This window comes from Girardinichthys multiradiatus, chromosome 9 (assembly GCF_021462225.1).
Source record: "Girardinichthys multiradiatus isolate DD_20200921_A chromosome 9, DD_fGirMul_XY1, whole genome shotgun sequence".
Lineage (NCBI taxonomy): Eukaryota > Metazoa > Chordata > Actinopteri > Cyprinodontiformes > Goodeidae > Girardinichthys > Girardinichthys multiradiatus.
Genome location: NC_061802.1, coordinates 15,809,839 through 15,826,203, shown reverse-complemented (window position 1 = coordinate 15,826,203; position 16,365 = coordinate 15,809,839). Strand labels below are relative to the sequence as shown.

General features: G+C 37.1%; 1 protein-coding gene across 2 annotated transcripts in view; it reads right to left on the bottom strand.

Annotated features, from left to right (window-relative positions):
• LOC124873932 (carboxyl-terminal PDZ ligand of neuronal nitric oxide synthase protein-like) overlaps nucleotides 1-16,365 on the bottom strand; it is a 227,368-nt gene that overhangs the window by 26,469 nt on the left and 184,534 nt on the right. For both annotated transcript variants that reach the window (XM_047374992.1, XM_047374993.1), the window contains exons 9-10: nucleotides 5,348-5,513; nucleotides 1,107-1,283 (exon numbers count right to left, since the gene is read on the bottom strand). In XM_047374992.1, the coding sequence (XP_047230948.1) occupies nucleotides 1,107-1,283; nucleotides 5,348-5,513 (343 nt within the window). The remainder of the gene's footprint in view (nucleotides 1-1,106; nucleotides 1,284-5,347; nucleotides 5,514-16,365) is intronic.

Below are 16,365 nucleotides of genomic sequence, written 5' to 3'. Positions count from 1 at the left end.
AAAGTCATACTTGTTACAGTATTAATTAATAGTGCATTATCAATTATTTTGCATCCTACAGACAACTGAAGCTAAAAAACTATTTTTTTAGCTTCTATAAAGGTGTTGGCTAGAAAAGTCTATGCTTCTCTTCAAATCTTTTATGGCGATGGTGTGCTCAAAGTAGTTCACTTTTTAAAAAAAAGACAATTTAAACCTTTTTTTCTATAAAATTTGACTTACCTTCAGGCTGGCGTGCTGACATTCAACATGTGTAAAAGCAAAAACCTCTAATTTTTCTGCTTGATTTAGCTTCACTCTGGCTTATTTTTGTTGTATCTACGTATGTCATGTAGCACTTCGCAGAAAAATAAGCTTTTCTAAACGGAGACAGAAAATATTTAATTTGATTTATTTTTATGAGATATGACACACCAAGGTAAACTAAACTAAGTAATTTTGATGCATAACATGTAATGTTGCCTTACCTATTTCATTTTCATTTCACAGTGATACAAATACTACTTTTAAACATAAAAAAAAAAAGCCGAACAAATCTAAACACTGAAGCTAAGATATAAATGAAACAAGTAATCTATGAAACCATAATCCATTATTTACGTGGTATAACTATATCAGGTTCATAGAAATAATTGTGCGCACCTGACAGAAGTTAGTCCACGAAATGCTAGCCTTACAGATAAATTTGAAGTTAACTGGACAGGAATTGTCTCAAACAGCTATTTCATCTCCCAAACAGTCGGGAGCTCCCTGTCTGTTAAGAGCATTGAGCAGTCTCAATGTCTCCTCCTCCGTTCCCCAGCCAAAGATCTCCATCTCCTCATCCTCATCCTCACCCTCATCCTCCCCGTCATCGCTGTCGTCTGAGTTCGACTCATACTCCGAAGCGATACCTGACTCACGAAACCTGGCGAACTCCAGGCAGTCCAAAGATTTCACTTCTCTGGATAAGATGCCTGCTGGAGCATCAGGCGTATCTCCACCTCGAGTCTCGGGCCTGTTAGGCTTGAGTGACGGGGGAGGTGAAGGGAGTTGAGGAGGTGGATGCCCCGGCGGTCCAGGGAGAAAACGGAAACATTCCAGTTTATGTAGACACTGGTCCCTACCTAGTGGGCTTCCCAGAGTTCCGTTGGTAGAGGAAAAGGCGTTGCTGGTTCCATCACCAATGCCGAGCAGAGAAAGGTTAACATCCGACACCTCGGATTTAGGTGTGGTGGCGTCGCAAATTACTGGAGGTACCGTGGATCGGAAGGCAATCTCCAACAAACTGTCTTGGGAGCCCACTGGACGAAAGACACAGAGTTAACAGATGAAAAGTTTGTTATAAAGTGACCAAGAGATGAATAAGCAAGTCACAGTAAAATCTTTTATGACATTGTGTGCTTGATTTACATTCTTCTTCCATCAGCTATCTTCTCAGAAGAAAAATGCAGGTCATGTAGATAAATATGAATTGTTGGAAACAGAGCAATATACATTCTAACAACATATACTTATACAGCAGGAATAGTAAATGCATTTCACAGCTTTTCATCATGATGCTTGACCTTGGTCAAATGCTTTTGCGCCACTGTTTAGAGGCACACAGTACAGACCTGAAGCTGAAAGTTGCTCTCAAGAAATTGTCTATCTTTTCAGGGTCACATTTAAAGCACAAATTAACATTAAAACATTACTTACATTGCTTTCCAACTCTTGGTTCCTAACCAAAGGAAAAATATACCACTCATGCTATTTGTTTGGTTTATTACCAAAAACAATAATGCAAATTAAAGCTGAATTGTTCAACTATATAGCATGTATATCAGTCTTACAAAAGGCTTCACTTGTCTGCCAACACGGACACATGTGAAATTGAGAGACACCCCTTTCTTTAATATGATGTTGGCCCATCATTTTAAGTTACAACTGCCAATCCAATAAAAAAAGATTTCCATAATGGTTAGGAATATATTTTTATGGGAATTTTGTTTTTTTTACCATTCTTCTAGAAGCACATTTGTGAGGTCAGACATTGTTGTTTAGATGGAAAACAGGGCTCGCAGTCTCCCATTTATTCCAAAGGTGTTTAATTGGGTTGAGATGCAGGCCAATCAAGTTTGTTCACACTAAACTTGCAAATCCTTGTCTTTATAGGACTTGACTTGTGTACTGGGGCATCATGTCCCTCAACATAATTTCTTCCACAGCAAACCCTAACCCTATACTTAAGACAATGTGGTAAGGAAAGTACTGTTCTCCAATAACTACGAAATCCAGACTTGTCCATTGGACTGCCAGACGAAGTCATGATTGGTCCAGAGAACACATCTACGAAGCCCTGGATTCCTCATCATGGAATCCCAATTTTATTAAGCTCTCTTCACAGTGATCTTGAGCTAATTTGAAGAACATTAAAGTTTGGAGATCTCTCGCTATTGCAGAGTTAGTGACTTTTGTTTACTCTGCGTTTCAATATCTACTGACCCTGCTTTGTAATGTTTGTGGCCTACTGATTTATGTCTGAGTTGCTGTCATTACCAGTCACTTTAACTGTGGTATACCACAAACAGATCACAACTGAAAACTTAGCAGCAAGAAAATTTCACACCTGGACTTTATTTCGAGGTGGCATCATGGTGGTATCACAGCACCATGCTTGAATCTACCAAGCTCCTGAGCGACCCATTCTCTCACAAAGATTTGTAGAAGCAGTCTGAATGCCTAGGTGCTGAATTTAAAACATGTGTGACCATGGAAGTGATTTGAATATATGCTATGATACAGAAAAGCTACACTTTTAGAAAATTGTTTAAATATTTTAAATGCTTTCTGCTTTGATTCCTATTGAGGACAGAGCCATTTAAACCTAAATAAAGTTATTTGATTCTACAGAAAATCATATTTTAAACAAACCTCTCTCATCTTGGTCATACTGCCTTTTGATTTTAGGAAAATGACAAATGTGGCTAATAATGTTGAATTATTACTCAGGCATAGCTTCACAATCATAATACACGAGAGAGAAAACGTGTTGCACTACCACTGACACGTGCGTCTATTAATTCTTAGAAGTCAACTTGCACAAGACACCCTAGATCTCAAAACTTCCACATGCAGAAATGTGTTGTGAAATGGATTTCCAGCACCTATCTCTTTCATTTTATGTGTCCAAAAAAGTTTTAACAGGGCCTGCAGAACGTTTTCAAGTGTGGACACAGAGGCATATTAAAATGTCCAACTCACATAGGTAACAATAAGCAAAGCTGCATGTCGTTGAAATATTTGTTGATAAGATTAAAGATTGTTTCCTGCAGGGTGACATTTGGAGGGCGGGCCGATCTGCGGTAGTGCTGAGAAGATTGTCTGTCTGAATAGTCAAAAAAGAGGCTTTAAAATGCTCAAAGCTGCAGAGAAAAACATTTAAGAGGACAGAGGGGGGTCTGCGACAGATGAACAGCAGCAGGACGTGTGTTGAGTCCCAAAAGATCTGAATGCTGAGAGGCCGATACAAAAACATGATCAACTCTCTTACAATGAACAGTAGCAGCTTCACAGAGGAACAGAGTTCTATGCTTAGCACTGCCATATTTCTGAGCACAAACAGAACTGGACATGTGTGCTAAATGTGTATGCACTCATGTTTTATTTTTTATTTTGCATTTAATTCTCCTGACTTTTAGCTGAATTTCTACAATTACAGGCCAACGTTATATTGTGCCCTGGTCCAGAACTAATCCCTACCCTAAATCCTTTATTCCCTGTGCTATTAGGCTGTAGAATATGGACAAAACCTAAAGTTTGTTTTGTTGTTTTTGTGTACATTGTCTTTTGGTGTGCTAATGCTCTGTTTTTGTTTAATTAAATAAAGATTTTGGTTAGCGGATGCATGTTAGAGGTGAATGTATGGAGTAGTAGGCTACGTATTTTTAATCCACCGGGATTAAAAAATCCCAATGGATTAAAAAAAGCCTAGACAGCGAGCTAATCGATTGGGATTAAAACATTTGTCTCAATCTGATCCTCACTTTACTGAGGTGTGGCACCTGTGCACAAGTCTTTTTCTTCTCTCACTTGCATGTTGCATGAACCTCCTGCTTTGACTGATCAAAATACCCTCAGATCTGACAATGTTAATCTTGTAATAGCACAGTTCAACTGTGTTATCGTAATCTAAGATTACAGGAGACAAACCAACTGATTACGTTTTTGAATGCTGCTTTTCAGGAAATCTGCACTTTACCGAATATTATTGCTCAAAATGAGCAAAATGAAGCAATGGACCACATAACAGAAAGTGACTTTGGAGCTTGCTATGATTTTATTAACGATGATATATAAGTTCAAAACCAAAACAGTTAAGAGGGGACATATCATGCAAAATCCACTTCTTTAGTCCTTAAATACATTTTATTCTATACTTGGAGTAGGTAGAAGTGTAGAAAAGTTGAATTTAGTCTCTCCAGAATCTGCGTAGATATCTTTACATTCTGTTTGGCTCATATTTTTCAATCCGTTCAGTTTTCTCTGTTCTCTATTACATTTTTTTTAACTATTTGGTCACAGCATTGGTGAAGGATAGCTAAACAAAGTCATGGAATTACGGCTAACTCATTTTGTCTATCCACCATTTTTATTTCTTGCAGCAATTTTGTAGTCCAAGCCCAAGTATGCCGAAGTGGAAAGTCTAAATGTTTGGTTGTTGGATGTATTAACCCACAACATTCATTACGCTGTGATCTGGATATATTTGTGTTTTCCCTGTTAAATCGGGAATAGAATTTAAAATTCTCCTCCTCACATACAAAGCCCTTAATGATCTAGCTCCATCATACATCAGAGATCTGATTGTTCCATATGTTCCTAACAGAGCACTTTGTTCTCAGACTGCAGGTTTACTGGTGGTTCCTAGAGTCTCTAGAAGTAGAATGGGAGGCAGATCCTTAAGTTATCAGGGTCCCAGTTTTAGTCCTTGAGGCAGACACCCTGTCTACTTTTAAGGCTAGGCTTAAAACTTTAATTTTTGATAAAGCTTATAGTTAGAGTGGCTTAGGTTATCCTGAGCTATATCTTTAGTTATGCTGCTATAGTCTTAGACTGCTGGAGGACATAATGACCACTTTCATTCCAATATTGTGTTATTTGCTGTTATTTCAGCTTTTAACTTTATGTTTTCTCTCCCTCTTCCTAGAAGCTACATCTGGCCTAGCTCTGTGTTTAGCTGTGGCACCTTCTTGGATGGCACCTTCTCTATAGCTTAACATACATTTATTGCTCATGTATATATTTTATACCTATCAACACCAGTTTATCAGAAGTGTATAAAATCAATGACAAATGCCTCATAATAAATGAGAAATTAACTCACTAGAATTTGGTCCAACCATCTTGGATTCTAGCTCCTGGATCTGTTTAACCAGCAGGGAGATGTGATGTAGCAGGTCTTTGTTTTGAAGCAGCAGTTGATGGACTCGAGCTTGGGCCTCCAGCCGAGCCGTGGCCTCGGCGTTCAGCTGGTCCTTCAGGAGATGGACCTTCATGGTCAGATGAAAGGGAATGAGAATGGGGGACAGGTAGTAGATAGGAAACAGAGAGAGAAAATAGTTTGATCAGCCAAGAGTTGTTACAGAAATCTTTTGACATAGCCTGACCATAAACTACTAAATGTGAAGTCCAGTGCCACACCAAACTGTGTTGGTGACTTTTAAAAAATGTGTTGGGGAGGCGCGGCGCTGATGGTGTAGGGGTTCAACGCGCGACCATATGCAGAGGCTACAGTCCTCGAAGCGCTGTCCCGGGTTCGAGTCCCAGACCCGGCGACATTTGCCGACTGTATCCCCCTCTTTCTACCCCTCTTTCCTTTCTGCCTACTGTCAATAAATAAATAAATGAAGGCCACTAGTGCCGAAAAAATATCTAAAAATGTGTTGGGGATTTGGCTTTAAGAACTTGGCTGTGTGATCAGTAGGAGAGAATGATCGATCCTTTGCAGAGTGTTCAAACTGCATTGTATTTAATCAAAGCAGTGTTGAGCTAATGTCACAGAACCACCTGAGTGCTCTCACAGCCAGAATCGAAGCGATCAATCAGTGATAATCCAGTGGGGAATGCTGAAATAGAGTCATCTCTTGAGATCTGGAGCACAATAACCAGGAATGGAAGGAGTTTTACATGTGACAATTGGCATGTTCAGAGAAGAGGGGAAAAGGTACTGAAAAAACAAACAAAGAAATAAATAAATAAAACCAAAACATATGAGCTGTTAGATTTCTTACTGAAGACTTGCATGTTAGGCAAATATCTTTGTGCATTAAGTGTCTCCCGTTAGTCCAAGCAAGCTGCTTATTTGAAAAAAATAAAATAAAATCATCCTTGCAAACAAAAACAGTTTACAATGCCACATGGGGAAGGCCTGTGATATATAATTTAATTAATCTAAAATTAGCTGTAAAACCATTACATTTAAAGAGAACATACTGACATTAAGTAGCCAATTTATCCTCTTAGGCAGGATGTCATGATACCTTCAAAGCATAAGAAACCATGTATCAGGTGGACAAATTTCAACAGGAATAGTTAATGTCTGATTGAAAAAGGCTAAGAATAAAACAGAAGAATGAGTTATTTTTGATTAAACAAAATAAAAAATATTTCAATCCCTCAATTTATTGGAAACCCTTGTAAAGATGTGTAAAAAGCCTCAAATTAAATTCCATTCAATAGTTTATTTAAATAGAACGAAATTACAACAGATGCCATCTCAAAACACTATTCTGTTTTACAATTATCATTTTAAGATTATCAAAAATATTTTTACTTGTTAAATGCCAGAAAAATGACACAAAATGTAGAAACTTCCTGAAATTCAGAAGTTCATTAGTGGAGGACCTGTCGAATATTTTTCCATAATATCATAAAAAAAAAGAGGTGTGTTTGAGATGTTGCCTTAAAATAAAATCGAAAAGTGTGCCTCCAATTATCTCAGATTTTGTGAATTAACCTATCAAAAGCTTACAAAGCCATGATATCATCTGGGCTTTCCCGAATTGTTTAGAGGCATAGTAATCTTATCGTATGTAAAGCCCAGAATTTAAAGTAAATAATAAAAAATGTCTAAACAAATCTCCCATTATTTTGATATTTATCTGGTTCAAATTCTGTTCAAACCATTTGTTTGCACAACTATACAGTACAATGACACAATATTCAGATCCAAAAACATGATCAAATTCGATCCCAATTACAAAACAGAATAATCAAAATTAGTAGATCTTATAATATAAATATAATTGGTAAAACATTATCTAAGGAGGCCCAGCAGATTTTGCTGCAATCTTTTCTGCTGGACAAAATTCATTCTTCAAAGTAGCAACATAATCTCACATGGAAAATGTAGAAAAATTTAGCATTTGATTTGAGTAAATGTAAATGTACAGACATGGAAAAGGCTGGTGTAACATTAGAGGATGTATAGAATAGGATAAGATAGAAGCAGCCTATCCACTATGGCCCTGAGAGAAGCAGCCAATTGTTTTCTGATCGGAGTGTCTATGTCCTTTCATATAGTTACCCGTGACTTCCTGATTACTCGAGGCACAGGTATGAAACCCCAGACACAGAGGTTTTTTTAAGCTAAAAGGCCGGACAGACACCTTAGTCTACCTTGCCAGATGGTGAGGGAGATTTAAAACAAAACCTCAAAAGCTGAGTGTTAAGCAACTGTAGCAAAGTCTCATTAACAACTATTAGATGGATTTTAGATGCTAAGCTGTTGTTTGGGAGACATGATAGATAAAACACCTCTATTTGTGCTACCGTCACAAATATACCGAATGCTACCAGAACAGGGGTATCCCTGCCCACTTAAATACGCGCTTGAAGACGCAACTCATCACAGTGCGTCTCTACGCTGCCACCTCTGTAACGTCTGACAGAAACTGACTAATGGTCTTCCGTCTAAGTAACCTATTGTTAGGCCCGAGCAGGAAAACTGCAAGGGCCTATTGTAATCGCTCAAATTCTTATTATTATTCTGGGGACTTTTGGCGGGGCAATATGGGGACTTTGCCAAGCCCCTACACGCACACGCTTTTACCCAAAATTGTGCCCCGCGTGAAATTTTCGTTCTTTAATGTCGTCGTCAGTAGGTGTGGCCAAACCACTTAGCCACGCCCCCAAACGTGAGATAGGCCAAACCGTAAGTTGTAGAGATATGAAATTCGCCACAATGCTAGAGCTCCTCAAACCAAGAAAAAAAGTCTCTTTGGGGTATGTCCTAAAATGCACAGGAAGTCGGCCATTTTGGATTAAAGGCCGATTTTTGCCCGTTTTTCACTTTTACTCACCTCGAACTTTAACAAACTCCTCCTAGGGATTTTTAGCTATCGGGTTCATATTTGGTCAACATGCAGTTAAGGCATGGGGGATTAAAAGTTATCAAAATCCTGAGTTTTCGGCCATGTTTAGGGGGCGTGGCCGTGGCACGAATTCGGCGTTCGTGCCTAAAGTGAAAAATTGCAATAACTTTCCCAAAGAAAATACAAATCACACCAAAGTTGGCATGAAGGAGGACCTTTGTGTTCCCGACAATCCTATGGGGTCAAATGCTGACATCATCAAAGCCACGCCCCCTCAGAACAGGAAGTCACTTTTCCCGACCCTGGGATGGCTGTGTCGAGGACTGAGGGCTCCGAATATGGGGCACAGACTTTACCGCTATGCCATGCGTTGCGTCATATGTAATATTTCTTTCATACATCAATTGCATACTTGCTATTACTAGTACAGATACCGACATATTGATAATATATATTAAAAACAAAAGTTATCTCATTGTGAAAATTTATCAGGAGGAATAAACAGCTTTATTTTTGTCAACATCCTGTTTTTATATTTAAAAATATGCAATGAGTATTGAATTTCCTTGTAAATACTTGGACAACCCTTTCATGAAGATTCTCTTAATGTAGTAATCAAAGAGACAAGATGCTGGATTAAAAAGACGCACATAAACACAGAAACCAACAAACTAAATGATGCAATGTGATGTGCACACCACCAATCCTGACTGTTAGGTACATTTAGTTATTTTGATTAGCTTTAACCCAATTTCAGTTTGCAAATATAAATTCTAATAGACTTTGGAAAGATAAATATTCAGGCTGAAATTCTTGTGCCTCTATAAAACGTTCAAAGAGAACTCACGGTGCTCGAGTGACAGCTCTGATCCTCATGTAACCTTAATGGCATGGTCTGCTGTGGTTTGTCGGATTAAAGCAGACTCCATTTCAATTTAGGGCTGAAAGGCCAAAACTCGTTTTACACACCAAATCATTTATATAAAAACTGAGGCAGGAAAGATAGAAACCACTCAGTCATTGTGCAAACAAATGTATACTCACACTTGACTCCTGTGGCAGCAGCAACTCTCCTGTTCTGACCTCAAAATCTGCCCCAAAATCAAATGTTTGCAGTACCACCTCGCAGTCTAGTCAGATAAAACAACTGCTTTCAAAAAGTTCAAAGGAGAAAATCTCGAAGTCTCTAATCTCAAGAGAAGTTTGGAAGAGGCTCAGCATTAATGAAGGCCACTTATTAATGATTTTCTGACAGAAGAGGCGGTGTACCTCGCAATGATTTGATTTGGATTAACCTTGCAGCTTGATCACGGCCCAGGAAAGCTTCAAATACCAATCGACTAAGAGGAACTGAGGCTAAGCGAGGGGAAATATTCCAGGAGCTCAATGTTATTCAGAAAAACATCTGATGTTACGCTGTAAAAGTCAGGAAGGGCTCATTTTTCTTAATATTGCCTTGTTTTGTGACTTTAAAATCGATTCTTGTCAGTAAGTGTAAAAATAACTTAATCAAAACCCACCAATGCTTATGTGACGGGCCTACAGGTGCGGCAGTTTATTTTCAAAGTGGAGTAAATCAAGGCTTCTCACATAGAGATACAAGTCATTGAGACATGTAATGACTCCCTGGTTTTTTCTCATTTCATCACAATAGGGTAACATGCAGCTGGTTACCTTGACAGCATGAAGGCTTTTCGCTCCTGACGTCAATGGCGACAAATATTAAAAGAGAGAACAGCAAGAAAAAAAAAAAACTACACAACAAAGTAATTGAAAACGGAACAATACACCAAGGACAGTCCAACTTTCGGAAACAGTGCTGTTCTCTGCCACACTGAGGAGTGGGCACTAGAATTGGGTTTGTTCTGAGTAACAACAATTATGAAAACGATTTTGATTAATTCGATCAGCTGGTCTGCTGGCTGTTGTTTACTGAATTATATACTCACCAGCAACCTTTTAAGTACACCTTGCTGGTAACATGTTTGCCTTCAGAAATACCTTAATTTATTGTGACATAAATTCAACAAGGTGTCGAACACGTTCCTCCGAAATTTTGCTCCATATTTACCTGAAAACATCAAGGAGTTACTGCACATTTATTGACTACACATCCATAACTGATAAATGTAACTGTTTGGCAAAAACATGCCATGCTAAGTTCAAAGTCACTAAATCCCCTTTTCTTCTCCATTCTGATGCTCAGTTTGGACTTCGGCAAGTCATCCTTACCACATCTACATGTCTGGATGCAATGTTTGACTGCAATGTGATTGTCAATACAAATAGCAAAATGACCAAACAACTGAATTGGTGTACCTCATAAATTTACTGTACATTCTATTGCTAAAAGCATGGAGACATTTGCCTTAACAAACGTGAACATTAAGTAGACCCACCTTCAACACTTATGGAAAAGCTGTCCACAAGGTTTATAGGTGTGTTTATGGGAATGTTTGACCATTCTGTCAGAAAAGCATTTATGACATCAGGCCCTGGTTTTGGATGAGAAGGCCTGGCTCACAGTCTCTGCTTCATTTCACAAATGTTGAGGCTTTGTGGAGACTATTCATGTTCTTCCACACAAAGTTAATTACATCTTTATGGATCTTGGTTTATGGACTGATATGCAGGTATGGTACTGGTAGGTGCTGTCCCTAAACTGTAAACTGCTGAAAGTTCTCAAAATTAGAATATGCATTCCAAGAAGGCTTGCTTGTAAGATTAAAAGTACCTTTGAAAACTACCTTTAAGCAGGTATTAAAGCTACCTTTCATTAAGCCCACATTTCTGTTTTAAAAATGTTTTATTGGTCAGGTGTAATATTCTAATCTTAAATTTTGTGTTTTCATTAGCTGTAAATGGAAAATCATCATTATTAACAGAAATAAAGGCTTTAAAACAGCCTGCGTGTAATTATTCTATATAATGTGTTTCACTTACTGAATCAAGTTACTGAAATAAATGATCTTTTCAGTAATACTTTAATTTATTAAATAGTTTTGTATGCTCCAGCACAAAGATTTGCATGGACTTAGCCCCTGAAGATCAACCTCACATTATATTTTCCCTTCCAACAAACTTCACACTTTCACAATGCAGTCAGGGAGGAACTGTTCTCCTGGCAACTGTCAAACCTCAACTGATTCATCTGACTGATTACCAGAAAGAGAAACAGGACTTTTTGTTCCAGAGAACACAACTCTGCTCCAGTGGTGACATGCTTTACACGGATCCTTCTAACGTTTTCATTCAACTTGGTGGTCTAAGGTTTGGGGATCCAGCTGGTCAACCATGAAAACAGTAATTGAAGCTACTGGTAAGCATCAAAATACACACACGAATGTGTCAAATGTCATTTCAGATGTTTAAATAAATAGAGAAATCTAAATGTTTGAACTAAAGGACATCAACAATACATGTTAAAAATGTTGAACGGTCTATAAAGATGAAAAATATGTTGGACTTGTGAAATTATTTGTGTTTCTTGTATTTTATTAATAACAAAATATTTGTCTCAAATCTGTTTTTTGTGGGGTCCTTTAGTAATTTTCCTCTCACCTTTCTTTTTCCATTTCTCACTTCTCTCCTCTCCAATGTTTCTGTCATATACTGGGAACTTGTTTGACTGTTTTTCTTTTATAAAACATAGTCACCCCCCTTCTTGTTTAAAGAGGAGCCAGTTGGATGGAGAGGCAGGAGATAATAAAATTTCACAGCCTCCCATCCTCTTCCTTCACTCCCACATCCACTTACAGAGAAAAACAAGTAGAGAGGAGGAAAGTCATCCCCTTTTATTACTCCTGTAGTTAGCAAAAAAAAACAGAGAATCTAGATTGTGTTGTGACCTTTGCAGAACTCATTTGTAAAGAGCGACACACTAATGATGACATGGCTGGTGTAATTTACAGCGGACAGGAACCCGTCTTGAGTGATGAAGGGAGAAACTTGGCTCTCACACATGTAGGTCTATTGACAGCCCCGTGAGCAAATCAGTCTCTGCTCTGTTATTCATACAGAAGCTGTTGTGTATGGTTCACAGTCATCCTTGTACTGCAGTTAATGCCTCACTGAGCTGCAGTGGCTCCAATTGAGATACTGACAGATTTGTGGCAGAAATGTGGGTAAACAACGTTATAGGGAACATAAAATGTATGTATTTTAAAAGCAGAACCTGTGTTTTAACGTGAGGTTTCCTTAATGCCTCATGTTGTGAGGGAGGCATACAAAGTCAGAAATCTAAACCAGATAAAGCACAATAAATCTCTAATTAATATCACCTTGCTGCAGGTCACAATTAGAATTATTGGACCCACCATATTTTATTGCAACACAATTCACTTTTTATGTGCTTTCTATTTTCATTATTGAAAATGACATAAAGCACAAACATAAAACAAAAAACATTTTCTCATTTACCCTTTTTTCCCTCACTGTGTTTGGGCGACATACAGTGACAATAATTGAAATTTTTAATATTCATCAGTGATAATGTTTGTATTTATATCTCTAATTGCAACATTAGCTGAATCAGCAAACAATTAAACTAGTCAGTGGTTGTAAAAACTTAGAAAAGTCAGCACAGTAGAGAGTAAATAGTATAAAAACATTGTATCGCCTGAAAAGTGAGCCTATAACAAAATGATAACCGAAGACTGAAAATACTTTGATGACAATATAAATGTATATTTTATTTCCAGTCAAGCTAAGAGTATAACACTTGATGTACTGGTACACAATATTATATATAGAGGTCTGCAGATTAATTGCCAATTCTTTGGGAATATTTTTAAATAATCTGTGCAGACAAAACCAACTAAAACCGTTCTCTAAATCCTTTAAACAAGTGTTGGTAAGTAATCAGTGTCAATGTGTGACCAAATGCAGATTAGTGACAGTTGCATTTTGACTGTCTTTTTATATTTTTTAGGTAGACTTTTTCAGTGTCATGGTAATATAGCTTTATAGCATAGTATAGTATTACAGTAGTATCATGTGATGTTTTAATTTTATTCTGAAACATCAACCTGCCATGGGCCTAGGCTAAATCTGGCATCTTCACATAATAGACTGAAACACAAAATGTTAATAAAGAAAATGCATTAACTTGAAAAAAGTATATTACCAACCTTTTCATATGAGGAAACGCTCAAAGTCTTAAAAAAACAGCAGAGCTCCCACTCAAAATTTCCCATCTGATGATCAAGCTCATGTGCACACTTGTGCCTGTGCAACAAACAATCATGTAAACAAACCTGCTAGCGACAGCATGAATGTTTTTAAAACATATCTGGCTGTATGGATTCTAGTATAAATTTTAACAACATGTAATATAAACAAACATGACAAACTGTAGAAAAGACCTTTAAAAATGTTGTGTAAAATGTTAAAACATTACTAGTAAGGAATAAAATAGTACAACTACACATTTAAACTTAAAACAATTACAGAAAAATGTATCACAACAGGAGCACATGATTAGAACACTGTTACTCAGAACTTTAAAGGAGGCCTGCCCTATTTAAATCTCAAACTTTTTGTTTTGTGGGCTCCTTAGTGTTGACATGAGTTAACATCACGGTGAGATCAAAAGAGCTGTCTGACGCCATCAGGAAGCGGGCAGCTTATGAGCCTGGTGAGAGATTTAAAGGATGTCTCAAAAGAATTGGATATCAGAAAATCCACTGTACATAAAACACTTTACAAGTAAAGGGCATTCAAAACTGCCGACATGTCCAGGTCCGGCCGTCCAAACAAATTCACTGTGAACGCAGACCGTAAGATGCTAAAAGTAGTCTCTAAAAACCTAAAATGTCACAAAAGAACCTACAACAGGCGCATGCAGCTGTTTTTATGAAAGTGCATCCCTGTACAGTCAAAAAGAGACATACGTTTGACTTCCATTAGCCATGTGCAAGGAAGGAACCTTTGTGCTCCTTAAAAAAAACTAATTAAACCTAAAGCAGAACCAGTAACTGCAACAATAAGCCATATCACAATTCTTGTTGTTTAAGTGCAATTAAATTGTTTTATCCTCCAGAGATGAAAAATGATATTAGAAATCATGACATTAGAATATTTCTTGATAAACAGGATATTTAATAGGTTGTCCTAATTTGTGTTTCGATGTCACGCTCTTGCCTTGCCATGTTCTTTTTATTGTAATCAGGAATCAGTCTTCTATAATCAACTTTTACATAACCATCTATAAAAGGAATCCCTAGAGTAAATTTAGAAAACCTCAGCCATGATACAATCATTTGTGTTCAAGCTGAAGAAAGAAATAGCTCCAAGGGACTGACAACGAAACGTTTTGGATTAGCAAAGGACAACATTATGTGCTCAGACTGGCTGAGAATGTAGCTTATTTTTAAAATAAAGCTTGTAAAGTTCTTCTGCAACCATGGTCAAATCCGATCTGTGCATAGAAGTATAAAAGACAATAGTTGCTGATTTATTTAAGAAAAGAAAGAAATTGTCCTGAATATGTCAGAAAATATAAACATTTTATATTATTTTGCTTTACAATGATGTGAAGCAGTATTTACATCTGTATCATTTCTCAGAGCATCAGAGAAATTTCAGTATTAAACAAAGATAACCAGACTAGTTTTCAAATTGTGATATCATTTATTGAGAAAAAAAAAGAAGTTATTCAAATCAACCTGGCCTTAAGTGAAAAAGCAATTTCCCCCTAAACATGATCCTTGGTGGCAACATCCAGCCTTTTTGGTAACAGTCTTTTATATCACTGTTAGAGACATTTTAGCCCACTCTTCTCTGCAAAATTATCTTAATTCAACCACACTGTCATTTTTTCAGCATTAACGACGTGTTTGAAGTCATGCCACTGTATCTCAAACAGGTTGTTAAATGCTGAAAAACTGACAGTGTGGTTGAATTAAAATATAAATATAATAAGTATATATAAATATAAAATATAATAAAATAATAGATTTAAATATAGACTTTGGCAAGACCTCTCAAAAATCTTTCTTTTTTTTGAGTCATTCAAAACTGGATTTGCTGGTGTGCTTTAGATCATTGTTCTGCTTCATTGGGTTTAAGCAAACTGTTAGTGTGGTTGAACTTAAGGTAACAAACTAAAGGCTGGAGATATTTTGGTAGAGAACAGATCATGGCTGCATCAGTTACAGCAAGTTGTCCAAGTAATAAAATGGCTGATACACCATCCCACTACCACCACTGCGTTTGACTGTAGGTTTAATATTATTTTTCTGCAATGCTGAGTTACACCTTCCAAAATGTTAAAATTTTGTCCACATAATATTTTTCTAAAAGTATTTGGAATCATCAAGATATGTTTTGGCAAATGTGAGACGGGCCTTTGTGTTTTTTTTGGTGAGCAGTGGTTTTTACCTTGGAACTCTGCCATAGATGTCAATTTTGTAGTCTTATATTTACTGTTAAAATCATGAACACTAACCTTAACTGTGTCAAGGAAGGTTTGCAGTAGTTTCAGATGTTATTGTATTTGTGACCTGCTGGATGAGATGTCAATGCATTCTTGGAGTTTTGGCAGGCCAGCGACTCCTGGAACAATTCACCACTGATCTGTCTTTTCTCCATTTGTGGATAATGGCTCTCAGTATGGTTTGATGGAATCCCAAAACATTGGAAAAGGTTTTGTAACCCTTTCAAGACTGAAGGATGTCAATTACTTTGTTTCTCATCTGTTCTTGGATTTCTTTAGAGTAGGGCATTATGTGTGACCTTTAAGCGTATTGCATGTTTAATGTGATATCTTGATTCTAGAAATGATCGGGGTTGGGTATGGCTTGTGAAAATAAACTCAGTTTTCCAGAAAGTGTGAGTTAATCATAAATTAACAAGAAGGGCGATTTACATAGGACCGGTTTGGTTTACACAGATTTTTCCATTTCTACATAGAATTAACATTCAAAAACTACATTTGTATTTACTCAGGTTATCCCCGTGCAATATTAAAATTTAAGTTTGATGATCTGAAACAAGTGTGAAAAAAAAAAAGCAAAAGCAGAAAAAAATC